This window comes from Ceratotherium simum, chromosome 18 (assembly GCF_057802395.1).
Source record: "Ceratotherium simum simum isolate JZ-2026a chromosome 18, ASM5780239v1, whole genome shotgun sequence".
Classification (NCBI taxonomy): Eukaryota; Metazoa; Chordata; class Mammalia; order Perissodactyla; family Rhinocerotidae; genus Ceratotherium; species Ceratotherium simum.
The window spans coordinates 57,672,854-57,699,436 of NC_141917.1; the positions used below are offsets into that span (position 1 = coordinate 57,672,854).

The 26,583-nt window shown below is 49.6% G+C and overlaps 1 protein-coding gene across 1 annotated transcript in view; it reads left to right on the plus strand.

The window, feature by feature from the left end:
- Nucleotides 1-26,583, plus strand: part of CPAMD8 (C3 and PZP like alpha-2-macroglobulin domain containing 8) — a 97,262-nt gene that overhangs the window by 10,074 nt on the left and 60,605 nt on the right. The window contains 9 exon segments of the mRNA XM_087443060.1: nucleotides 941-1,106; nucleotides 1,182-1,234; nucleotides 4,859-4,876; nucleotides 5,296-5,350; nucleotides 7,519-7,632; nucleotides 9,113-9,239; nucleotides 13,469-13,577; nucleotides 23,657-23,884; nucleotides 26,140-26,310. Of these exon segments, the coding sequence (XP_087299186.1) occupies nucleotides 941-1,106; nucleotides 1,182-1,234; nucleotides 4,859-4,876; nucleotides 5,296-5,350; nucleotides 7,519-7,632; nucleotides 9,113-9,239; nucleotides 13,469-13,577; nucleotides 23,657-23,884; nucleotides 26,140-26,310 (1,041 nt within the window).

Genomic DNA, 26,583 nt, shown 5'->3' on the forward strand with positions numbered 1-26,583 from the left:
TAGCAATGGAGTGTTGTCTGGTAGAGTGCTGGAAGGTGAGAGGATGGTGTAAAAAGACCAGGCAGGGTTCCGCTCTGCTGTCCGCAGGGCGCTAGGAGTCGGAATCGACGGGACAGCCTGACAACGACATGTACGTGTGTATATGTGTGTGTATATATGCATAAACGTGTATATCTATATGAAGGGGCTGGGGTCTCCATCCTCTGCTCACTGGCTTTTTTTTTTTTTGTGAGGGAGATCAGCCCTGAGCTAACATCCCTGCTAATCCTCCTCTTTTTGCTGAGGAAGACCAGCTCTGAGCTAACATCTATTGCCAATTGTCCTCCTTTGTTTTTTTTTTTTTTTTTTTCTTTTTCCCAAAGCCCGAGTAGATAGTTGTATGTCATAGTTGCACATCCTTCTAGTTGCTGTATGTGGGATGCCGCCTCAGCATGGCCGGAGAAGCGGTGCGTCGGTGCGCGCCCAGGATCCGAACCCGGGCTGCCAGTAGCAGAGCACGAGCACTTAACCACTAAGCCACGGGGCCGGCCCCTCTGCTCACTGGCTTTGACTGCTTTTGGGCAAGATGAGAGACAATTCTTGTGACTCTACAGGGGTGAGGATAGCTTTGCAACTGCAGTCAGGAGGAGAAGTTCTGTGAGGTCAGGCTAGACCAGCGTTTCTCAGTCCCTGCGCTTGTTGACATTTGCGGTGGGGCCTCCAGGGCACTGCAGGGTGTTGAATAGCATCCCTGGCCTCCACCCACCAGAGGCCAGGAGCACTCCCTTCCTCCTAGCTGTAACACCCAAAAACGTGTACCAGAAATTGTCAGATGTTTCTTGGTGTGTACACCAGTTGCCTCCAGGTGAGAAGCCCGACCTAGACCTCCACACTGCTTTCCTAACACCTGGGTCCCTTCCAGGGTGACACCCCCTCCCAAAGCTCTGTGCTCTGCCTGCAGGTGCCCACGGGCCTCCGGGGCCAGGCCCTCCTGAAGGTGTGGGGCCGTGGCCGGCGGGTGGAGGAGGGTCCCCTCTTCCACAACCAGACCTTGGTGACCGTGGACAGCCAGGGCGCCTCGGTGTTCATCCAGACGGACAAGCCGGTGTATCGGCCCCAGCACCAAGGTGGGCGGCTGGTGTGGGCCAGGGGAGGGCCGGCCATGGCCTGGAGCTGCCACACGCCTCTCTCCTTTCTTCCAGCGCTTATCGGTGTCTTCGCAGTCACCCCGGGCCTGAGGCCTGTCAGCGAGAAGGTGAGATCGGCTTCTAAAACTCTGCCTGGAGCACACCACTTGAGACCAGCTGGCCAGGGCCACCGTCAGCCACCGATCTTTCTCTTCAGCTCCTTCCAATCTCTACTTCCATCTCGATTTCTTCCTGGGGCTCCATGTCCTCTGGGGGACCCAGGGGGAGGTCTTTGTGACAAAGGGCTGCAGAGCACTGGTGGGCGCACTGCTCTGTGATGAGGAGGCACCAGTGGCCCTGCAGTGCCCAGCGCCCCTCTGTGCAGGCTCCCGGCTGTGGATCATCATTTGAAATCCTAATAACCTGCATTTGTTTAACATTTATTAGAAAGAAAATATAACTGCCACATCAAACCCATCAATTGTCCTTCCAAATAAACATTTTTACATAAAAAGAGCATTGGTTTTCTTTTAATGTTTTATTTGGAAATAACTTCAAACATACAGAAAAGTCAGAAGAACAGCACAGAGAGATCTCATGCACCCTTCACGCGGCCGAGTCGGCAAACTTCCTGTAAAGGGCCAGGGAGTAAATCTGTGTGCATCCTCAGGCCATGTAGGTTCTGTCGCAACTACTCAGATCTGCTGTTGTCCCACAGACTCAGCCGTAGACAATGCTTGAATGCATGGGTGTGGCTGGTGCCAATAAAGCTTTATTTACACAAACAGGCAGAGGGCCAGATTTGGCCCAAAGGCCGTAGTTGGCCAAGCCCTGAGTGCAGCAGTGGTTCTCAAACTTTGATGTACAGCAGAATTACCTGGTGGGCTTGTTCACACACAGATTACTGGGCCCTCCCCAGAGTTTTTGCTTCAGGAGTTTCTGGGGAGAGGCCCAAAGATCTGTGTTTATAACAAGTTCCCAGTTGCTGCTGCTACTGCTGCTCTGGGGAACACACTTTGAGAACCATAGATCTGGATTCATCAATTACAAACATTTTACTACATTTATGTGCTTTCTCTTTGTGTGTGTACATATATGTAGATATGTACATATATGTAGATATGTATATATAATATACACTTATAAAATTATTTTAGTGATGTCATTTTAAAATAATTTGCAGATCTCACACCTCTTTACCCAGAACACCTCCGCCTGTATCCTTTAAGAAGAACGTTCTCTTATACAACCAAAATACAATCATCACATTTAGGAACTCTGACATTGATACAACAATATTATCTGATATAAACCCATGTTGTTCCGATAATGTCCTCCGGAGCATGTTTCTTTGCTGGTCCAGCGTCTCATCCCGGACCGCATGTTGCACTTAATTGGCATGTCTCTTGGCGTCCTGTAATCTGAATCAGTTCCTTGGCCTTTCTGCTTCTTTCACGGCATTGCCCTTTTTGGAGAGTCCAGGCGGTTGTTTCCAGGAACGCCCCCCAGCGGGCTGGCCTGTTGGTTCCTCGTGACTGGGGTCAGGTTGTGTATCCTGGTGCGGGGTCAGCAGGAGCCGTGCTGGTCCTCCCGGCGCGTCGTATGGGAGGCCCTGACATTATTTTGTCCCATTGCTGGTGATGTAACTGCAGCCAGTGGTTCCCGTAGAGTCGGCGTGGCTTCTCCCACACGAAGTCCCTGTTTCCCCTTTATAATCAACACATAATCTGTGGGGGATGCATGAGGCTCTTTGGACGCCCTGTCACCCACTAGACGCTCGCCCGCTAGTTCTAGCATCCACAGGTGATTCCAAAGTTATGTGAATCAAAACTTGCTGCGATGATTACAACGTGGTGATGTTTCCAATTCTGCTGTTTCTTCTACATTTGTTTGTTGGCATGCTGCTGGAGAAGGAGCTTTCAGAAAGGCACTGATTGTAAAGAAAAGGATTTAAGTCAACTGTACATGTACGCAGCAAAGATGTGAATGTGGTCTGCGGGCACTTCGGTGGAGGGAACCCCGAGGGGACACGTGTACAGGGCTTACTACCTGCGGGCGGTTCTAGCGCTGGGGAACATCACTGAGCAGGGCAGACACGGACGCCCCCGCAGCAGGGCTCCTGTTCTAGAAAATAACCCTGCCGAGTTCCCCGGTGGGCGGCCAGCCTGGAAGCTCAGTTCTGGGGGTACATGCAGCTTTTTCTTAACTCCCATCATCCCAACTTTCTGTGCTGCTCTTTCATTGGATATTTTTAAGTCGCCCATGTTTTGGTGCAGCCTTGTAAACTCACCTTGGTGCCTGAGTTTCTTCTGCCAGAGCAAAGCTTCGTACTTAACCACCCCTCCTGGCGGACATTTGCTTGTTTCCAAGTTTCAGCTGTTGTCAGAAGTGCGTCCGGGCTTGTCTTTATGTTTGAACCTTCTTTTCCACTGGGTTGTCCTTCCTCAGGCCCAGGAGTGGGATTCTGGGGTCCACAGCCGGGGTGGTGTTGAAGGCCCTGGGGGTGTGTTTTGCTTTCTGGGTGGACGGTGCTGAGTCCCTGTGCCCAGATGTTGGGGGGCTGTGCGCCCTCAGCCTTCCCCGAGGAGGGAGATGGCTCCGTCATTGACACTGGCTCCTGCCTCCTGTGCCATTGTTGCCCGCAAGGGCTTGATGCACCTGACAGAAGGACAAAGCCTGGGATTTGTGCGGTGGCCCGTTTTCCTCTCGAGGTTGGCTGAGGGCCTGTGCTGGGTGAGGCCCAAGAAGGAGAAGATCATAAGAAATTGAGTCCAAAGGGCAAGGCTTCCAAGTGCTTCCGGGCTCAACGTGGACACCCCTGGATGCACAGGCAGCCCTGAGCGGAGGGGGACGGATCCACGTGCACAGGGTCAGCCACAGGTGGGGACCAAGGCGGGCCACGCTGTGGGGTTCAGGAGGCACAGTCGTAGACCTCCACCCAGAGCTCTGTGCTCCGAGTCAGCAGTGACTATCCAGTTGGGCATTGATGGCCCCTGCTAGATGCCAGGCTTCAGGCTTGTGCTGGGGGGTCAGGGGTGAAAACACCCGTTCCCGGCCTTCGAGAAACCTGGCATGGGCTGCCTGAGAAAAGACTCTAATGGCAGCCTGGGGGGACTGCCTGGAGGAGCCGTCCCTGGTTGGGGTGGAAGGGAGTCTGGAAGGGGGAGCAGGGCCGTGACTGGGAGCAGGGAGCACAGAGGCCCTGAGACAGGGCTGGGCCACCCTCGTTGCCAATGGTAACTGTATGAATTTGCTGGGTGACTTAACAGAAATTTATTCTCTCCCAGTTCGGGAGGCCAGAGGTCCGAGGCCAGAGGTCCAAGGTCAGGGTGTGGGCAGGGCTGGTTCCGTACGAGGGCCACGACGGAAGCCTCCGTTCAGGCCTCTCTCCTTGGCTCATAGCTGGCTGTCTTCTCCCTCTGTCTTCACGTCGTCTTCCCTCTGTGCGTCTCTGTGACTGCAATTGCCCCTTCTTACAAGGACCCCAGTCCCCTTGGATTAGGATCTGCCCTAATGATCTCACTGTAACTGGATTACCTCTGTGAAGACCCATCTCCAAATACAGTCGCATTCTGAGGCCTGGGGCGTAGGACGGGACAGACGAATCTTGGGATGAGGAGACACGGTTCAACCCATCAGAGCACCCGTGCCTGTCCCGGAGGAACAGGCCATGCGCCGACAAAGACCCAGGGCACGGAGGGCGGGCTGGGCTCGCGGGGGTTTGCTCACTGCTCTGTCTGTCTTCGTTGCAGCTGGAAGCCTACATCCTGGTGAGTGGCCTGCCCTCCTCGGCTCTGACTTGGGAACACTAGCCTGCCCTCTGCAAGACCCGGTCTCTGTTCACTCACCGGCCTTCCCTGCCCTCTGGGTGGTCTCCCCCTGCCCCAGCATCTCACAAGACTGGGACCCGGTCCCTCCCGGTTCCCGGGTCCACCCTGGGCCAGGCCAAGCATGCGTCTGTCTGTCTCTGTAGATTTGCACACAGGTCCCTAATGCTGAGGCCCCTTCCTCCCGTGTCCTCAGACACATCCCTTTGATGCCCTGAGCTTCTGTTTGCCCCCGTGTGAATGGCTAATCTTGGGGCCTGCCCTCCATGCTCACCCTGCCCTAGAGCGAGGGTTCGGAAGGTCGGCGCCTGCCTGGCACACACCCGCTGCCGCGGTTTACCGTGCGCATCCGTCCCCTGCAGGACTCCCAGGGCTCGCGGGTGATGGAGTAGAGACACTTGCAGCCCTTCAGCTGTGGTGAGTCTCCTGCTGTCCTCTCCCCTCTCCCTTCTGCGGTTGGGGGCTGCACCTTCGCGTGGCAGATGTGATAGACCTTCCAGGAAAGTAGAATGTGCTCTGTCTGGGGACCCGCCGCCCCTGCTCTGCAGCGTTGGACCCTCTGCCCACGTTTCTCTGTGCCTAGGATCCAGCTGGGCACCTGCCTGCAACTTGAGACCTTTCTAGAATATCAGGGTCTCGTCTGTCGGGTCTCCCCTTCCTCCCACTGCAGGTCTTCCACCTCATCATCCCCTTGGGGGCTCTGGACCCCCTGTGCCTCTGTGAGCTGGATGCAGAGTTTGAGGTCTCCAGCAGGCCCGTGGACCGTGGCCTTTGTGCAGTGTCACACCTCTGGGTCCCCTGCCTGGCCTTGACCCCTCCCCGTGTCTACTCCCCTCCTCCTGATTCTGAGATGCCTGGGGACGGCTGGCAACTAGGGACAGGGCTTGTCCAGCTCTCCTACCTTAAGTGCTGAGCTGGGGGCCGCACGCGGGGCTGTTGGGGAGTAGGGTGATGGTGGAGCCAGGGGTGGGGCTCACGGCGATCTCTTGGTGACCTGCCTTCCTCTGCCTCCTCGCCTGGCCCTCAGCCTCCTTTCTTCCGCTTCCTCCTCCCTTCCTGCCCGCCTCCCTCCCTCCCTCTCACTAGCATTCTCTCTTCCTACCAGCAGATATTTGATGGGCACCAGAGTAGATGCTGACATGGGGTGAGCTTTAAGCCCATGGGGGAAACAGACATTAACTAAACCACAAGGATAACATCAGCCATGATGAGTGCTAGGAAGGAGAAATAGAAACTCAGAGAGGGCAAAACAGGGTTTTCACCCAGCCTGGGGCAGCAGAGGCAATCCTGGAAGGCTGCCTGGAGGAAGAGCCTTTCTAGCAATGAAGTGGAGATGGCACAGAAGTTAGCCAGGCAAAGCGAGGGGCCAGGAAGGGTGTTCCAGGCAGGGGCCCAGCATGTGGGCAGCCCTAGGGATGTCAAGGAGACTGCGGGCAGGAGGGAGGCTCCAGGTGTGGGGAGTGAGAGGAGCAGCAAGACCCCTAGGGCCCTGTAGTCCACAGGGAAGTGTAGGGACTTGATCCCAACAGCACAGAGGAGGCAAAGGCCAGCCTCCTGTTTGAAAAAACCACTTGGGATATGTATAGACCGGGAGTTCTCAACGGGGCAATTTCCTCCCCCTCCCAGGGGACCCTGGTGATACTGGCTGCAGGCTTATGAAGCCCCGTGGAAACTGTATGCTGGCCACATACGCCCCAAAAGTCCTCTAACTGTCAAAGGCTCAGCTTCTCAGACTATCTGAGGCAACACGCGTTTTAGCCCTCACATCTTGCCATTCCGGCGCGGCAGGTGGAAGCAGTGGGCCCGCTGTAGGCTCCGGGCTCTATTGGGAGCCCGGGGCGCTGCCCTCACGATAGGACCACTCAGGAGCAGAGATCCCCCAGCTCTGCCCGAGCAGTGCCTCGCTGAGCTGCTTCCTAGGAGGCCAGTGTGAAATCCCGCCCTGACGCTCCCTCCTCCCGCAGAGAGCAGCTCCCGCCGGGCTCCAGGCGCCGACCTAAACCACAGACTGCGCCCTGTGCAGAGGCTGGTGGTGTTTCTGGGGGCTGTTGGTGGGGGGCCCTGCTCTGCTCTGAAGCGGGCAGAGTCCATGTGCACTCAGGGAAGCCATTACCACCCGGGGGACTCTGCCCGCAGGGGACATTGGCAATGTCTGAGCACATTTTGGGTTGTCACAACCTGGGGGGAGGATGTTACTGGTATCTAGTGGGTGGAGGCCAGGGATACTGCTCAACACCCCACAATTCACAGAGCAGCCCCCCAGCCCTGAATGTCGGCCGTGTGAGGTTGGGAGTGCCTTGGGTGAGGAGCAGAGTAGATGAGTGGGCAGCCTGTCTCCCTGCCTGGTCCAGCTCGTTGTCTGACCTCGCCTTGGCCGCAGGGCTCCCCCAGGAACCCGAGGTGCAGCCTCTCCCTGTGTTCTCTCTTTAGCCTGGCGGGCTGCTCGTTCTGCATGGACCCACCAGCATCCGCATCGGCTCCAGCTTTCCTGAGGGGCTGCCTGGGGCAGGGGGAGGTGTAGGGTCCCCGGGGCGCCTCTGCACGTGCACTTGCCCCAGGGTGAGGGCCCATCTCTCTTCACACAGGCATCATCAACGTGACCTTCCCCTTGTTGGACCAGCCGGTGCTGGGAGAGTGGTTCATTTTTGTTGAAATGCGAGGCCCCGTGTACAATACAGCCTTTGAAGTTCAGAAGTATGGTAAGTCAGAGAATCTTAGGATCCTAGGAGTTGAGATCTGGGAGAAACTGCAGACTCAGTGATGACACAGATGATGAGGTGGAGGACAGGGGTGCCATTCACTGAGGGCTCAGTACGGCCAGGCAGGGTGTGGAGGGCTTGTCATTTCCTTTTTTAAAAAAATTGTCATAAAATATACATAATGAAATTTATCGTCTCAGCAATTAAGTGCACAGTTCAGGGGCTTTAAGTACATTGGGATTATTGTGCAACCCTCCCCACCATCCATCCCCAGATCTTGTTCATCTTCCCAAACTGAAACGCTGTCCCATTAAACACTAACTCCCCCTCCCCTCCCCCAGCCCCTGGCGCCCACTGTTCTACTTTCCGTCTCTGTGAATCTGACTCCTCTAGGGCCCTCGTATAAGTGGAATCACACAGTACGTGTCCTTTGGTGACTGACTTCTTTCACTGAGCGTAATGTGCTCAAGGTTCATCCATGTTGTAGCAGGTGTCAGGATTCCCTTCCTTTTTTTTTTTTTTTGGTGATGAAAATCAGCCCTGAGCTAACATCCACACCAATCCTCCTTTTTTTTTGTTTTTTTTTGCTGAGGAAGACTGGCCCTGAGCTAACATCCATGCCCATCTTCCTCCACTTTATGTGGGACACCGCCATAGCGTAGCCTGACAAGCGGTGCGTCGGTGCGCGCCCAGGATCCGGACCTGGGCCGCCAGCAGCAGAGCACGCGCACCTAACCGCTAAGCCACGGAGCCGGCCCCAAGAATTCCCTTCCTTTTTAAGGCTATCATTTCCTTCTGTTCCTTCACCCTTGTCCTGATCCTATGAGGCATTTCCATTTTACAGATGGGGAAACTGAGGCTGAGAGAGCCCTTAGGGAAATTGCTCAAGTAACAAGAGCTGGGGAGTGAACCTGGGCCAGAGCCACTTCCCGTGTGCTAAAGGTCTCCCTCACGGGGTGGTCAAGGGCCTCTCCTCTCGGGGGGAAGGCCCTGGAAGGAAGAGCTGTAGAGGTCAGGGCTGTGGGTTTCGAGCAGCAGAAGCTCAGGCAAACTCAGGAAGCCCAAGAAAAGGGATTTACGGCTCGTGTAAGAAGGCTCTCGGGACCAGGTTCTTCAGCATCCCTCCCTCCTCCTCAGGCTGCGAGTTGTGCAGGGTGACAAATGGCTGAATGCTCCCAGGACAGCAAAGAGCCACCAGCTCCAGCCACCAGCACCCTTGGGACGCCCCAGTGGGTCCAGGAGCCTGGCCACTTGTGCCCCCTGGGGCGGGCTGGAATTGGCTGCATTCAAAGCATGTGGCCTAAAACTGACGAGACGGGGCGCCTCGAGAAAAATGGGGTGCTGGCCTCCAAAGATGGGAAATATGCCGACAGTCAAAATCCCCAGAGAGTTGCCAAGGCTGGTGTGGATTCGGACGGTGCCCGGGCCGTGGCTCTGCTGTCGTGGCTCTAGCACCTTCTGCTCTTCTGAGGCCGCCCAGTGCTGGAGGCCCCCTGCCCCTCCTCTCTGCTCTCTCCCTTCAGTGTCGCCACGTTTGAACTCCTCATTCGCCTGCCCCGCTACACCCGCAACCTGGACGCCTGCGAGACCGGCACAGTGCAGGCCAGGTGAGACAGAGGGGCGCCTCCCCACTTCCCCCGAGGCCATGCCCCTCCTCCGCGGACCCCCATTTCCTGGCAGGGGTGCACCCCGCCCCGCCGCCGCAGCGAGTGAGTGGGCTCACCCGAGAGGGTTCCAGAGAAGGTTCCTGTCACGATAAGACTCTTGACCAGGCCTGGAGTGAGGGTCGACCAGAGGACGGCAGAGGCACCGTCTTCCTGCCCCCGGCCACCGCAGTCCTCCGAGGCCCCGGACCACCCCAGCTCTGCTCCCTGCTGGAGGTTGTGGCTGAAGTGACTCTTCCCGCCTGCGTCTCCTCCAGCCATGTGTGTTTTAAAATCCAAGGATTTGTTGGATGCACACACATTTTGGGGTCTAGAAAATCCTACTGCAATGCCCGGCGTTGTTTCTTTATTCACAGCAGCCTCCCAGTTTGCTCCTGTGAGCAGGCAGGACATCTGTACATTTAAGTTTCACCAACATCCCTGAGACAATAGTTTTATTCCCATTCTCTGGTTGAGGCTCGGAGAATTCAGATTGCTGGTTGGAAGTTGAACTCATTAGGGCACTTAGGCCCAGGCCTGTCTGGTGCCCACAGCTGCTCCATCCTCTGTGTTGCTCTGCTCCAATGTGTGGCCAACCCCAGTGGTTGTTTCACACACCCTGCTGCCCTTGGGTCCAGACCTTTCGGACCCTCGGTCTCTTTTTCTGTCAAACATGAGGCTTGGTACAGAGGCTCACAGTGCCCTGACATTATCTGTTCTGACTCAGGGCCACAGGGAGGGCTGCAAGGATGGAATGTAGGATGGGGAAGTGTCCCTATATCAGCCACTGTACTAATGACCACACTGCCGGGGTCCTGGCCTTCCTGAGACTGACCCTTCCCCCGCTGCCCCATGGGGGGGGTCTCTTGCTTGTGAAATTAACTACCTTTAGTTCTTTTGTTCCAGATATACCTTTGGGAGGATAAGGAATCAAGATGGCGGCGTAAGCAGACTCGGAACTCACCTCCTCCCGTGGACACAGCCAATTTACAACTACTCGTGGAAAAATTACCCCTGAGACAGAACTGAAAACTGGATGAGAGGAACTCCTGCAACAACGGACAATCCTAACTGAGGTGGAAGAGGCAGAGACTCCCTTCTGGAGAGGAAAAATGCCGCCTTCACAAGCCGCCAGCGTCACGGCCGCCGGAGCAGCTCACAGGTACGCACCCTCCCTGGAGGCGCGGGGCCCTGAGCCGGGGAGCGCCCCCGCTGTGGGCATTTTGTGGACCCAGCACAATCGAGACCAGTGGCATAATATCTGACTTTGCCTGCTACTAAAACACTGGGGAGCACCCCCAGAAAACCCGGTTCACAAAGAAACTAAAACTGGCTCTTAAAGGGCCCGCGCACAAACTCACCCGTTTCAGGAAGCACCCTAAAATCACCAGAAAGAAAGGTGTACAGTGCTTTGGTGACAAGAGACTCACCTAATAGGCCCTGAGTGCATCTCGGTGAGGGGTGAGACCTCTCCAGGGGCTGGGACATTGGCGGCGGCCATTGTTGTGGCCTGGTGTGGGCGTGCTGACACAGACGCCATTGGAGTTCTCCCTGAGGCCTGCTAGCCCAGGGTCTGCCCCACCCGCTAGAGCACCGATTTAATCCAGCTCAGCCAGGGCAGGCAGCCCACCCTAGAGACTGGCCCCACCCAACAACAAGCCCTCAGGCAACTTGTGGGCCTGCATAGATTGGTGACTGGATTCTCTGCAGCCTGGCAACTGAGCCGACTTGAGCAGGGCAGGGTGGGCACAAGGAGCGGGTGGAGAGTGTGGGGTGGTGGCAGAGTGTGTGGGGCTCCCGCCGTGGAGAGACTGGGTCCGCTTGGGGAGGTCGGGGCACTCACACGGGGCAGGACTGTGTTGACTGTGTGTGTGGACCTGTGGGCGGCAGGGCTTGTCAGCTGCAGAAGACTTGTGCTTCTCAAAGACCCACATAGGAGGTTTGCCCCACCTTCCAAAACCTGATACAATTGGGTGCTCCTGTGCCTGAGGCCAGCCCCACACAGCTGCAATCCTCAGAGAGCTGACAAGAGACCTAATAGGCTAGAGGGTTACAGCAATTGTAAGGCCCTGAGCCTAACAACCTGCCACGGTGGGGGCCTACTCACTGAAAAGAAATACTGCAACACAAATGTGGTATTAGAACTTGCAGCCAACTGTGCTAGGGATCCCCACACCTGATAAAGAGACTGAAGGGCCCACAACAACTACAAGCAGCTGAGCATTACAACAGCTGGCCAGGAGCATAACTCAGCCTCCCTGGGCGCCTACAGGGAGAGCAAACAGGCCACAGCAGAAGGATACACGTAGCCCACATAGGGGTCACCCCTGAAACTTTGAGAACTGAGGGAAGCACACTGGAAGCCTCCTAAGCCATCAGTTACATAAAGTCACCTATCCAAGAGCAGGAGACGTAGCTGACCTACCTAATACGTAGACACAAGCACAGGGAAAGAGGCAAAATGAAGAGGCAAAAGAATACATTCCAAGTAAGGGAACAGGACAAAACCCCAGAAAAGGAAGTAAGTGAAACAGAAATGAGCAACCTACCTGACAGAGAGTTCAAACTAAGAGTGTTAAGGATGCTCACTGATCTGGGGAGAAGAATAGATGAACTCAGTGAGAATGTCAACAAAGAAATGGAAGATATAAAAAAGAACCAATCAGAAATGAAGAATACAATACTGGAAATGAAAAATTCATTAGAGGGACTCAAAAGCAGAGTAGAGGATACAGAAGAACGGATCTGTGAGCTGGACGAAAGACTAGAAGAAATTACCCGAGGTGAACAGGTAAAAGAGAAAAGAATTAAAAAGACTGAGGACAGTCTAAGGGACCTCTGGGACAACATCAAGCACACTAACATCCGTGTTATAGGTGTCCCGGAAGGAGAAGAGCGAGACAAGGGGGCAGAGAATCTATTTCAAGAAATAATAGATGAAAACTTCCCTAACCTAAGGAAGGAAACAGACATCCAGGTACAGGAAGCACAGAGAGCCCCAAACAAGATAAACCCAAAGAGGCCCACACCAAGACACATCATAATCAAAATGTCCAGAATTAAAGATAAAGAGAGAATCCTAAAAGCCACAAGAGAATGTCAAGTTACTTACAAAGGAAACCCCATAAGGCTATCAGCTGACTTCTCTGCAGAAACCTTACAGGCTAGAAGAGAATGGCACGATATATTTAAAGTGCTAAAAGGAAAAAACTTACAGCCAAGAATACTCTACCCAGCAAGGTTATCATTCAAAATGGAAGGAGAGATCAAAATTTTCCCAGATAAGCAAAAATTAAAGGAGTTTTTCACCAAGAAACCAGTGCTACAAGAAATGTTAAAGGGACTGATTTAAGGGGAAAAGAAAAGAAAAGACCACAAATAGGAAAAATTATCTATTTCCATGATTAGAACGTAATGGATACAAATGCACAACAATGAGGTTGGATATGATATCAAAAACATGAGGGAGGAGGGGAGTTAAAGAGTACAGCTTTCAGACAGAGGTCAAACTAAAGTGACCATCAATTCTGTATAGAAGAAGAAAGGAACAGAGAAGGACTACTAAAACACTGAGAAAAAAAAGTTAAAAATGGCAGTAAGTACATACTTATCAATAGCTACTTTAAACGTCAATGGACTAAATGCTCCAATTAAAAGACATAGGGTGGCTGACTGGATAAAAATCAAGACCCATATATATGCTGCATACAAGAGACACACTTCAGACCTAAAGACACTCACAAACTGAAAGTGAAGGGATGGAAAAAGATACTCCACGCAAATGGCAATGAAAAGAAAGCTGGGGTAGCAGTACTCATATCAGACAAAATAGACTTTAAAACAAAAACTGTAAAAAGAGACAAAGAAGGGCATTACATAATGATAAAGGGAACAATCCAACAAGAGGATATAACACTTGTAAATATCTACGCACCCAATGTAGGTGCACTTAAATATATAAAGCAATTATTAACAGACATAAAAACAGAAATAGACAGTAACACAATAATAGTAGGGGACTTTAACACTCCACTTACACCAACGGATAGATCATCCAAACAGAAGATCAATAAGGAAACATTGGCCTTAAACGACACACTACAACAGATGGTCCTAGTAGATATATACAGAGCATTCCATCCAAAAACCGAAGAATACACGTTCTTTTCAAAGGCACATGGAACATTCTCCAGATATACCTTTGGGAAACCCGTCTCGGGGACCTTAACGATCAATATGACTGTAAATGGTGTGGGGTACTACAGCCAAGAGGTGGGGCACCCTGTCCTCAGAACCAGGAAGGTAAGGACAAGGTCCCTGTGCTGCTCACCCAGGGGGTCCCTTCCTGCGGGGCCGGACCTGGGCTTCAGCTCCGTGATCATCTGTTTAATTTTATTTTCTAAACAGTTTATATGATGGGGAGTTTCCCATTGATAACATTCCTGCAGGCTGAACGTAGAGACCTTAGAAATTTTTTTTTTAATTGATGTCTTAATAGTTTATAACTGTGAAATTTTGGGTTGTACATTTTTGTTTGTCCATCACCATATATATGACTCCCTTCACCCCTTGTGCCCACCCCCACCCCCCTTGCCCCTGGTAACCACAATACAGTTTTCTCTGTCCACGTGTTGGTTTATATTCCACATATGAGTGAGATCATACAGTGTTTGTCTTTCTCCTTCTGGCTTATTTCACTTAATATAATACGCTCCAGGTCCATCCACGTTGTTGCAAATGGGACGATTTTGTCTTTTTTTATGGCTAAATAGTATTCCATTGTATATATACACCACATTTTCTTAATCCACTCGTCAGTTGAGGGACACTTGGGTTGCTTCCACTTCTTGGCTATGGTGAATAATGCTGCAATGAACATAGAGGTGCATAAGCCTCTTTGGATTGTTGATTTCAGGTGCGTTGGATAGATTCCCAGTAGTGGGATAGCTGGATCATATGGTATTTCTATTTTTAATTCTTTGAGGAATCTCCATACCGTTTTCCATAGAGGCTGCGCCAGTTTGCATTCCCACCAGCTGTGTATGAGGGTTCCTGTTTCTCCACATCCTCTCCAACACTTGTTGTTTTTTGTCTTGGTGATTATAGCCCTTCTAACGGGCATGAGGTGATATCTTAGAGTAGTTTTGATTTGCATTTCCCTGATGATTAGTGATGTTGAACATCTTTTCATGTGCCTATTGGCCATCTGTATATCTTCTTTGGAGAAGTGTCTGTTCATTTCCTCTGCCCATTTTTTGACTGGGTTGTTTGTTTTTTTGTTCAGTTGTGTGAGTTCTTTATATATTACAGAGCTTAACCCCTTGTCAGATGTATGTTTTGCAAATATTCTCTCCCATCTGGTGGGTTGTCTATTCATTTTGATCCTGGTTTCATTTGTCTTGTAGAAGCTCTTTAATCTGATAAAGTCCCACTTGCTTATTTTTTCTTTAGTTTCCCTAGTCTGAGTAGGCATGTCATCCAAAAAGACTCCCTTATGACCAATGTCAAATAGTGTGTTGCCTATATTTTCTTCTATGAGTTTTATGGTTTCAGGTCTCACCTTCAGGTCTTTGATCCATTTTGAGTTAATTTGTATGAATGGCGATAGCAGATGGTCCACTTTCTTTTTTTTATTTATTTGTTTGTTTTGTTTTCTTTTGTTTTGTTTTTGTGAGGAAGATCAGCCCTGAGCTAACATCCATGCTAATCCTCCTCTTTTTGCTGAGGAAGACGGGCTCTGAGCTAACATCTATTGCCAATCCTCCTCCTTTTTTCCCCCCTTTTTCTCCCCAAGGCCCCAGTAGATAGTTGTATGTCACAGTTGCACATCCTTGTAGTTGCTGTATGTGGGACGCGGCCTCAGCATGGCTGGAGAAGCGGTGCATTGGTGCGCGCCCGGGATCTGAACCTGGGCCGCCAGTAGCGGAGCGCGCGCACTTAACCGCTAAGCCACGGGGCCGGCCCACAGATGGTCCACTTTCATTCTTTTGCATGTGGCTGTCCAGTTTTCCCAGCACCAATTATTGAAGAGACTTTCGTTTCTCCATTGTATGTTCTTAGCTCCTTTGTCGAAAATTAGCTGTCCGTATATGTGTGGTTTTATTTCTGGTCTTTCAATTCTGTTCCATTGATCTGTGTGTCTGTTTTTGTACCAGTACCATGCTGTTTTGATTACTATTGGTTTGTGGTATGTTTTGAAGTCAGGGATTGTGATGCCTCCAGCTTTGTTCTTTTTTCTTAGGATTGCTTTAGCTATTCGGGGTCTTTTGTTGCCCCATATAAATTTTAGTATTCTTTTTTCTATTTCAGTGAAGAATGTCAGTGGGATTCTGATTGAGATTGCATTGAATCTGTAGATTGCTTTAGGTAATATAGACATTTTAACTATGTTTATTCTTCTAATCCATGTGCATGGGATATCTTTCCATTTCTTTATGTCATCATCAATTTCTTTCAATAATGTCTTGTAATTTTCATTGTATAGGTCTTTCACCTCCTTGGTAAGATTTATTCCTAGATGTTTTATTCTTTTTGATGCAATTGTAAATGGTATTATCTTTTTGAGCTCTCTTTCTGTCAGTTAGTTATTAGCATACAGAAATGCAACTGCTTTTTGTAGGTTGATTTTGTACCCTGTGACTTTGCTGTAGTTGTTGATTATTTCTAATGGTTTTCCAATGGATTTTTTTTTTAATAATTTTATTTATTTATTTATTTTTCCACCAAAGCCCCAGTGTATAGTTGTATGTCACAGCTGCACATCCTTCTAGTTGCTGTATGTGGGAGGCGGCCTCAGCATGGCCAGAGAAGTGGTGCGTTGGTGCGCGCCCGGGATCCAAACCCGGGCCGCCAGCAGCGGAGTGCGCGCACTTAACTGCTAAGCCACGGGGCCGGCCCTCCAGTGGATTCTTTAGGGTTTTCTATATATAAAATCATGTTGTCTGGAAATACTGAGAGTTTCATTTCATTGCCTATTTGGATTTCTTTTCTTCCTTTTTCTTGCCTAATTGCTCTGGCCAAAACCTCCAGTACTATGTTGAATAAGAGTGGCAAGATTGGACAGCCTTGTCTTGTTCCTGTTCCCAGAGGAATGGCTTTCAGACTTTCCCCGTTGAGTATGATGTTGCCTGTGGGTTTGTCATAAATAGCCTTTATTATTTTTGAGGTATTTTCCTTCTATACACATTTTTTTGAGAGTTTTTTATCATAAATGGATGTCGGATCATGTCAAATGCCTTCTCTGCATCTATTGAGATGACCATGTGTTTGTTTTTTTTTTTGTGAGGAAGATCGGCCCTGAGCTAACATCAGCCAATCCTCTTCTGTTTTGCTGAGGAAGACTGGCCATGGCCTAACATCCATGCCCATCTTCCTCCACTTTATATGGGACACCGCCACAGCGTGGCTTACCAAGCAGTGCGTCAGGGATCTGAACTGGCGAACCCCAGGCCACCGCAGCAGAGCGTGCGCACTTAACCACTTGCGCCACCGGGCCGGCCCCAACCATGTGGTTTTTATTCCTCGTTTTGTTGATGTGGTGTATCACGTTGATTGATTTGTGGATGTTGAACCATCCCTGCATCCCTGGTATACAACCCACTTGATCATGGTGTATGATCTTTTTAATGTATTGCTGTATTCGGTTTGCCAATATTTTGTTGAGGATTTTTGCATCTGTGTTCATCAGCAATGTTGGCTTGTAATTTTCCTTCTTTGTATTGTCTTTGTCTGGCTTTGGTATCAGGGTGATGTTGGCCTCATAGAATGATTTAGGAAGTGTTCCATCTTCCTCTATTTTTTGGAATAGTTTGAGAAGGATGGGTATTAAATCTTCTTTGAATGTTTGGTAAAATTCACCGGAGAAGCCATCTGGTCCTGGACTTTTATTTTTTGGGAGGTTTTTGATTACTCTTTCAATCTCTTTACTTGTGATTGGTCTATTCAGATTCTCCATTTCTTCTTGGTTCAGTTTTGGGAGGTTGTATGAGTCTAAGAATTTATCCATTTCTTCTAGATTGTCCAATTTGTTAGCATATAGTTTCTCATAGTATTCTCTTATAATCCTTTGTATTTCCGTGGTATCCATTGTAATTTCTCCTCTTTCATTTCTAATTTTATTTATTTGAGCCTTTTCTCTTTTTTTCCTAGTAAGTCTGGCTAAAGTTTTGTCAATTTTGTTTATCTTCTCAAAGAACCAACTCTTTGTTTCATTAATCCTTTCTACTGTTTTTTTGGTCTCAATTTCATTTATTTCTGCTCTTAACTTTTATTATTTCTCTCCTTCTGCTGACTTTGGGCTTTGTTTGTTCTTCTTTTTCTAGTTCTGTTAGGAGTAATTTAAGGTTGCTTATTTGGGCTTTTTCTTGTTTGTTAAGGCGGGCCTGTATTGCTATAAATTTCCCTCTCAGGACCGCTTTTGCTGCATCCCATATGAGTTGGTATGGCGTATTTTCATTTTTGTTTGTTTCCAGATATTTTTTGATTTCTCCTTTTTTTTTTATTTTTTATTTTTTGTGAGGAGGATCAGCCCTGAGCTAACATCCATGCTAATCCTCCTCTTTTTGCTGAGGAAGACCAGCTCTGAGCTAACATCTATTGCCAATCCTCCTCCTTTTTTCCCCCCAAAGCCCCAGTAGATAGTTGTATGTCACAGTTGCACATCCTTCTAGTTGCTGTATGTGGGACGCGGCCTCAGCATGGCTGGAGAAGCGGTGCATCGGTGCGTGCCTGGGATCCGAACCCGGGCCACCAGTAGCGGAGCACACGCACTTAACTGCTAAGCCACAGGGATGGCCCCTGATTTCTCCTTTAATTTCATCAATGATCCATTGGTTGTTCAGTAGCATGTTGTTTAATCTCCACATCTTTGTCACTTTCCAAGTTTTTTCTTGTAGTTGATATCCAGTTTCATAGCGTTATGGTCTGAAAAGATGCTTGTTATGATTTCAATCTTCTTAAATTTATTGAGGCTTGCCTTGTTTCCCATCATATGGTCTCTCCTAGAGAATGTTCCATGCATGCTTGAGAAGAATGTGTAGTCAGCTGTTTTTGATGGAGTGCTCTGTATATGTCTACTAGGTCCATTTCTTCCAATTTTTCATTTAAGTCCACTGTTTCTTTGTTGACTTTTTGTCTGGATGATCTATCCATTGCTGTAAGTGGGGTATTAAGATCCTCTACTATTATTGTGTTGTTGTTAATGTCTCCTTTTAGGTTTGTTAATAGTTGCTTTATGTACCTTGGTGCTCCTATGTTGGGTGCATATATATTTATAATTGATATGTCTTCTTGGTGGAGTGTCCCTTTTATCATTATATATTGCCCCTCTTTGTCTCTCTTAACCTGTTTTATCTTGAAGTCTACTTTGTCTGATATGAGTATGGCAACACCTGCTTTCTTTTGTTTGCCATTAGCTTGGAGTATTGTCTTCCATCCTTTCACTCTGAGCCTGTGCTTGTCTTTAGTGCTGAGATGTGTTTCCTGGAGGCAGCATATTGTCGGGTCTTGCTTTTTAATCCATCCTGTCACTCTGTGTCTTTTGATTGGAGGGTTCAATCCATTTACAAATAGAGTAATTATTGATATATGAGGGCTTAATGTTGCTGTTTTATCGCTTATTTTCTGGTTCTTTTGCATTTCCTTTGTTTCTTGTCCCGTGTGTTTCGGACTGCCAATTCTCAGTTTGTTTTCTCTTTATTTTTATGACTCTTTTAGTTTTCTCTTTATTTATCATATGTGATTTTTGTTCTGATTATTTGTTTAGTGGTTACCTTGAGGTTTGTATAAAAAATCTTGTGTATGAGCTAGTCCTTTTCTGATGACCTCTTATTTCCTTATACTAAGTCAATTCAATCTCTTTCCTCTTCCCCTTCTAAGTTATTCTTGTCACAACTTATTCTGTCTTGTGTTGTGGGTGTGTGTTTAAAGTGATGAGGTTATATTTATTTTTGGTGTTTTGCTTCCTTTGATCTTTGATTTTGGTATTTAAGTGGTTGCTAACCTATTCAGGTAAAGATCTACTATTTTTCTGATTTTGTCTACCTAGTTTTCTCCTTGCTCCAAGCATTGTATTCCCTTTCTCTTCTTTTTTTCAGGCCTGAGGGCCGCCTTGAGCGTTTGTTGTAGTGGGGGGGTCTCATGGCCATGAACTCCCTTAGCTTTTGTTTATCTGGGAAACTTATTATTTCCCCATCATATTTGAAGGATATTTTCACTGGATAGAGTATTCTTGGCTGAAAGTTTTTGTCTTTCAGTATTTTTAATGTATCATTCCAGTCTCTCCTAGCCTGTAAAGTTTCTGTTGAGAAATCCACTGAGAGCCTGATGAGAGTTCTTTTGTATGTTATTTTTTGTTTTTGTCTAGCTGCCCTTAATATTGTTTCTTTGTCATTGACTTTTGCCAGCTTTACTACTATATGCCATGGAGTGGGCCTTTGCCTGTTGACATATTTAGGGGACGTGTTGGCTTCACTTACTGGTATTTCCTGCTCCTTCGCCAGATTTGGGAAATACTCAGCTATTATTTCCTTGAATAGGCTCTCTGTTCCTGTTTCCCTCTCTTCTCCCTCAGGACTACCTATAATTCTTATGTTACATTTTCTAATAGAGTCAGATATTTCTCGGAGTCTTTCTTCATTTCTTTTTAGTCTTAGTTCTCTCTCCTCTTCCATCTGGAGTATATCTGTATTCCTATCCTCTAAAGTACTAATTCTTTCCTCCATATTGTCAGCTCTGTTCTTTAAAGATTCCAGGTTCTCCTTTATCTCCTCCATTGTGTTCTTCATCTCCATCAGCACTGATTGGTTTTTCTTTATGATTTCAATCTCTTTTGTGAAGAAACTCCTTATCCCTTTGAATTGTTTATCTGTGTTTTTTTGTATTTTGTTGAGCTTTTTTATGATAGCTATTTTGAATTCTCTCTCATTTAGGTTATGGATTTCTGTGCCCTCAGGGTTGATTTCTGGGTGCTTGTCATTTTCCTTCTGGTCTGGCAATTTAATGTACTTTTGCATCATGGTTGCTGTATTCGCTTTGTTTTTTCCTCATCCTGGAAATATCTGGTTGTGGTTTCCACCTGCCACCACTGTGTGGGAGTCAAGGGCTGTGTAATCTGAGCCCCCTGTGCTCCGTGGCAGCTGCCTGTGCTCTGTGGTGGCTGCCTGCGCTCTGCCCCGGCTGCTCTGACTGGTCGGCTGAGCTGCAGTGTCGGGCATGTGGGGGGGAGGGGCTCTCTCTTTTGCCTGCTGGGTCCCTGGTTGGGGGGCTTCTAGCTCGCCCCTTGTTATCCGCTCTCCTGGGGTGCTCAAATGTTGATGGCACCCCTGCAGCAGTTCTGAGTCCTCTGTGTGGGAGTTTCCCACTGGCTGAGAGAGCCTGAAGAGCTAGGGTTTCCCCACAAAGGGCCGCCTCTCCCCCTCTCTGGGAGCTGCAGGGACCAAATTGCCGATCTGATGGGGAGGGAGAGGATTTCTCCTTACCTCTCCCCACTTCCTCTGGGGACCCCAGCACGTCCACTCTTAGATGTGTGCCAGTGTGCCTCTTTCCAATGTCCCTTTGTGCTGTGTGAGAGTCCCTTGTTGGTCTATGAATGTCCCTTTTGTTGTATCTTATCGGGGGAAGAGTTTACGGGAAAGCTCAATCTGCTGTGATGCTGACGTCACTTAGAAAATTTTTTAAAAGGAAGAAAATAAAGATGTCTTGTCCTCCAACAGGCAAACACAACCACTATTGATATTGTGGTGTGTTTCCTCCCAAGATATTTTATGTAAAGTTTTTTTAAAAAATAATTTTATTGAGATATAGTTTACATACCACACAATTTAAATACCCATATAGAGTGTAGAATTCAGTAGTTTTTAGTATATTGACAGAGTTGTGCAACCATCACCGCTACTCAGTTTTAGAATATTTCCACCATCCCCCAAATCTATCCTGTCGTTTTGCAGTTAATCCTTGTTTCCATCCCCAGTGCCTGGCAGCCACTTACTTACTTTCTGTCTCTATGGATTTGCCTGTTCTGAACATTTCATCTAAATGGATCACACACCATGTGGCCTTTTGTGTCTGGCTTCTTTCACTCAGCATAAAATTTTCAAGATTCATCCACTTTTTAGCGTGTGTCATAGCTTCATTCCTTTTTATGGCTGAGTACTATTCCATTGTATGGCTATGCCACATTTTGTTTATATATAAATCCAGTGATGGACATTTGGGTTGTTTCCACTGTTTGGCGATTAGAAGCAGTGCTGCTCTGAACATACATGTACAAGTTTTGGTGTGGATGCATGTTTTCATTTCTCATGAGTGTGGAATTCCTGGGTCATATGGTGTGGAATTAAATGAAGACCATCCAAATAAGGAGGAGCAAAGCCTGTTTATTCAGAGATGGCTATGGCAAGGGAGTCAGCCACCATCACTTGCATTTGGCAGAGACTCAAAGGCAGGCGGAGAAGTGGGAAAGCTTTACAGTGAAGAAAAAGTGTCAACATAAAAAGCAAATTTTCCTGTTATTCTATCTCAAAATGAGTTTATTTGGGAACAGCCAGAAGAATTGCAAGTTGGGATGTGCATGCTATGGCAAACCACAGGCAAATCCAGAAAGAAAGGAAGGAGCTGCATTTATAGAGAAAAAGAGGGAGTAGGGAGGGGCTGTTCTAAAGGAAAGTCCATTGGGGGAAAGGAGCAGTTCGGGGTGGCAATGGCTTCTCATTGGCTGAGCTGCGGCATTTCTCATTGGCTGAGCTGCGGCGTTTCTCATTGGCTGAGCTGTGGTGTTTCTCATTGGCTGAGCTGTAGTGTTTTTCATTGGCTGGGGTGCAGTGTTTCTCATTGGCTGAGCTGTGGCATTTCTCATGGGCTGGGCTGCAGCATTTCTCATTGGCTGAGCTGTGGTGTTTCTCATTGGCTGGGCTGTGGTATTGCTCGTTGGCTGAGCAACAGCATTTCTCGTTGGCTGAGCTGTGGCATTTCTCATTGGCTGGGCTGCGGCATTTCTTGTTGGCTGAGCTGCGACATTTCTCATTGGCTGGGCTGTGGCATTTCTCATTGGCTGAGCTGCAGAACTTCTCATTGGCTGGGCTGTGGCGTTTCTCATTGGCTGAGCTGTGATGTTTCCCATTGGCTGGGCTGTCACCAGGTGGGGAGAGAAATCATCCTTCAGTAGTGAAGTAGTTTTACTTTGTGCTCAAGATGCAAGTGTCCTCTCTTCCTGTTTGGTGTAATTGATGGTGTGTGATGGGAGTGAGAGTCCCCGCAACAGGCCCTCCGGAGCCAGTTTAATTGAGGTTTCTTCTATTAATTTCCACAAAGGGAAGGCAGCTTCAGGTGTGCCCTGACTGGAGGTTGTTGACTTGGGGAAGCTGGAGGCGTCTAACTAGAAGCAGGGCATCCTACGTGATTGGTTAGGGGAGCATACTTGGTTTTCTCCAGTTGGTCCTAAGTTGGAAGGGGGGGGAAAGATCAGGGAAATTGTCAGTTATTAATCAAGTCCTGCCCATCTGGGGCCGTTGTTCTGCATGGTTGTTAGAGATAGGGGTCTCACTTCCTAGAAGTCTGAGTTGTAGGTAATGGGTTGGCTTTCTGGGCTGGTGACTGCAGGTCGTGGGTCAGAGTACTTTTTTGCTGTAGGGTCTGGCGTTGGTCCGTTTGTACACTCGGTCTCTCAGTGTAACTCCGTGTTTAGCTGTTTGAGAAACTCCCGCACTGTTTTCCAAAGCAGCTGCATGACTTCACTTTTCTGTGTATGTGAAGTTTTATAACCTGGATTTGGGTTTCTTCTGCAAGTTAACGTTACATTTTGAGTGTGCTGCAGTGTCATGTGCACACCCCTCCTGGAAAGTCTGTGCCTCTGTGGGGGCCTCCAACACTGAACCCTGTCAGCGCCTGCCCGACCCCACCTCCACTCAAAGCTACTTCTCACCCCTTCCCTTCTCCCTGGGGGCGGGGCTGCCCATTGGTGGTGGCCCTTGTCTTAATTCTCTTGTTTACTGAGTGATTCACTCCACAGCTGTTTCTGGATGTGGGTGGGTCCTGAGATAGGGGTCGAATGTGGGGAGATCTGTGCCCCGGGAGGGGGAGGGGAGTGAGTGCTCCGGAGTGGGACCAACCGGGTTTAAATCCCCAGTCTGCTGTCTGGCCCAAAGGGGATTGTCGTACCTTCTGCCCAAGGAAGTCAACGCCCCTCCTCCCCGGGACATAGTGCATATCCAGCGAGGGATCTGTTCCCCCGTGGTGACCCTGACCTAGGTTGGGTGTGTCACTGAGTGTCCGCCTAGCCCTCTAAGAGGCCAGAGAGTCCTCAACTATGGGTGTGTGTCTGAAAGTCATCCCTTGAAGCCACTCCAACTCCAAGTGAAAACAGCCCATGTGTTTGCTGCCTCCAGATCCACAGCTCCCAGGACTTCGACATCTGCGTGAAGGACATGATCCTGGCCGATGTCCCCAAGCACTTCCAGGGCACCGTCAGCATCTGGGCCACAGTGACCAGCATGGACGGGAGCCAGCAGGCGGGCTTCGACAACTCCACCCCCGTCCAGAGGCAGCTGGTGGGTGTCCGGTACTCTAAGGACACCAGGAAGCAGTTTAAGCTGGGTCTGTCCTATGTGGGGAAGGTGAGCGTGGGGGACGCGCTGAGCAGGGCCCATCCAAGGTTGCAGGCTCTGCACTGCCTCCCATCCCAGCTCCCATCCGAAGACCACTGTGAAACCACTGCAGTGGGTGCCACGGGCCCTGCAATGGTGACTTGGCTGAAAACAGTATCCTTTGGTTGCATTGGCATAGACTTTGCTCTCTTGGGACCAAGCGGCTGCTTTGCTGAGCATGGTGAGAGCTGGTGCTCCAGGGTGAGGGGGACTGGACATTTTGCTCCACCTAAAAGTGTGGTCTACTTTATGCCACACAGATAGACGTTCCGGTACCTACAGCATTAGACCAAGGCACTGTGCATCCATTTATAAGATCAGTTCCTGTGAGGCATGCCTTTCTTACTCGGGTTGACGTTATCTCTGGATGACCTAACATCTGAGTCCCCAAAAGGCAGATCCTCGTCCCTGACACAGACTGATTCAGACCCCTGGGGAAAGCAGCATTTTGGATGAGCCTCGGCCTCCTTCCCACCCACCACGCCATCTTATACACAGTCAAGTCTGAGGTGACCAAAAATCTGAGATCCTTCTCCTAATTGCTGAACTGGGGCATCCCAATTGCAACTGAGGGAGCAAGGCCAGCGGAACCAGTGTCACACCAGGGGGAAGCCAGTCTCGCCTCCAGACCCCTGCTTCTGCCCAGCACCCACACCCTTGGCCCCTCTTGCCTCCCACGGGTCACCCACAGGATCCTGGTGGTCCGTGCTCACTCTGTCCACCTCTTGCTCCACTCTGGGACTTGCCTTCTCTCCTTCTTGCTAGGACCTGAGCCAACACTGCCCCACACGTAGAGACACAGCTGCTGTGCCCCTGGGTTGTAGAGTCTCAGTTTGACAGTAAGAACTTGTCTGAAGGAGGAGCATGGGGCTGTCGGTTCAGTGAAAGGGGAACGTTTCACACACAGCAGAGAAATTATCCACTGTCTGCATTAAAGAACAGAGCTGGTAATGAGGATCATGCCGGCTGAAGCCCCCATCACCCCTTCGACGAATACCTGCACAGTTGATGGACTGCTCCAGGGTCTGTCAGGGGCCACTGGCCATAGTTCTTCCACAACACCCGTCTCTTCTGAGCCTTCCTTCTGACCGCCTTTTCTCCCGTCTGAAGGAGCGGAGTCTGGGTCACGCGGGACTGGCCACAGTATCGCTCGCTCTGCTCTGCACAGGGGCAGCAGCAGGCTCATGGCCAGCACATGGTGACTTGTTCGTGGAGACCAATGGAGTAGAACCGAGAGTCCAGAAATAAGTGCAACGGTGGATGGACGTGGAGTCTCTGTGTGACCCTAGCCAACTGCATTGCATGCCCTGCTTCTAATCAGCTGCCTACAGCTTCCCCACGCCTCCCATCGGGGTGCACCTGAAGCTGCCTTCCCTTTTCTTCACTGTAAAGCTTTCCTACTTCTCTGCCTGCCTTTGAGTCTCTCCCAAATGCAAGTGGTGGTGGCTAACTCCGTTGCTACAGCTGGCTCTGAGCAAATAGCCTTTGCTCGTCCTTATTTGGGTGGTCTTCATTTAATTCCACACCATGCAACCCAGGAATTCCATATTACCACATGGCACCAGGCTCAGGACTGGCGCACGGTGACTTGTACCTTGTGACTTCTTTGCCAAGTCCAAGGTCATGAAGATTTCTCCCTACATTTTTTCCTAAGAGTTTTATAGTTTTAGCTCTTACATTCAGGTCTGTGATCCGTTTTGAGTTAATTTTTGCATATGGTGTGAGGTAGGGGTCCAGCTTCACTCTTTTGAGTTAATTTTTTGCATATGGTGTGAGGTAGGGGTCCAGCTTTGCTCTTTTGCACGTGGAGATCCAGTTGTCCCAGCACCATCTGTTGAAGAGACTGTTCTGTCCCCAGTGAATGGTCTTGGCCGCATTGTGGAAAATCAGTCGGCCCTGGATGGGTGGGTTTCTATCGGGACTCTCAGTTCCATCCATTGATCCATGTGGCTCTCCCTGTGCCAGCACCACACTGCCTTGATGACTGTAGCTTTGTAGTGATTTCTGAAATTGGGGTGTGTGAGTTCTTCTTTGTTCGAAGTTCTTCTTCAGGATTGCTTTGGCTATTTGGGGCCCCTTGCAATTCCCTGTGAATGTTAGCATCAGCTTGTCAGTTTCTGCACAGAAGCCAGCTGGGCTTCTGGTGGGTGTTGGGTGGGGTCGTTAGATCAGTTTCGGGGGTGTTGCTGTCCTAACCACGTCGAATCTTTGGTGACTCCTTCCAGGTAGAGCTGTCCTACCTGGACGGCAGCCCGGCCGACGGGGTGACGGTCCAGATCAGAGCAGAGCTGACGCCGAAGGATAGCATCTACACCACGGAATCTGTGTCCCGGGGAGGGCTGGTGGGGTTTGAAATCCCTTCCATCCCCACGTCAGCCCAGCATGTGTGGCTGGAGGTGGGTGAGTCACCTGGACCCTTGTCATCCAGCCAGCAGGCATGGACTCAGTGGGCCTGGGGCCGTCCCTGCCCGGAGGGAGTTCACGGTCCAGTGGGGTGCCTGACAGGGACGGGTAACCCGACCATCCCGGGGTGAGGTGGAAGGCCGAGAAGAGGTGAGGGTGCCTGGCTGCCCCAAGGAAAATATCCGAAAGCTCAGAGCTGGTGTGTTAAGAATATGCAGATTATGACCTGAGGAATGAGAAGGCACAAAGCCACCCACAGGGGCCGG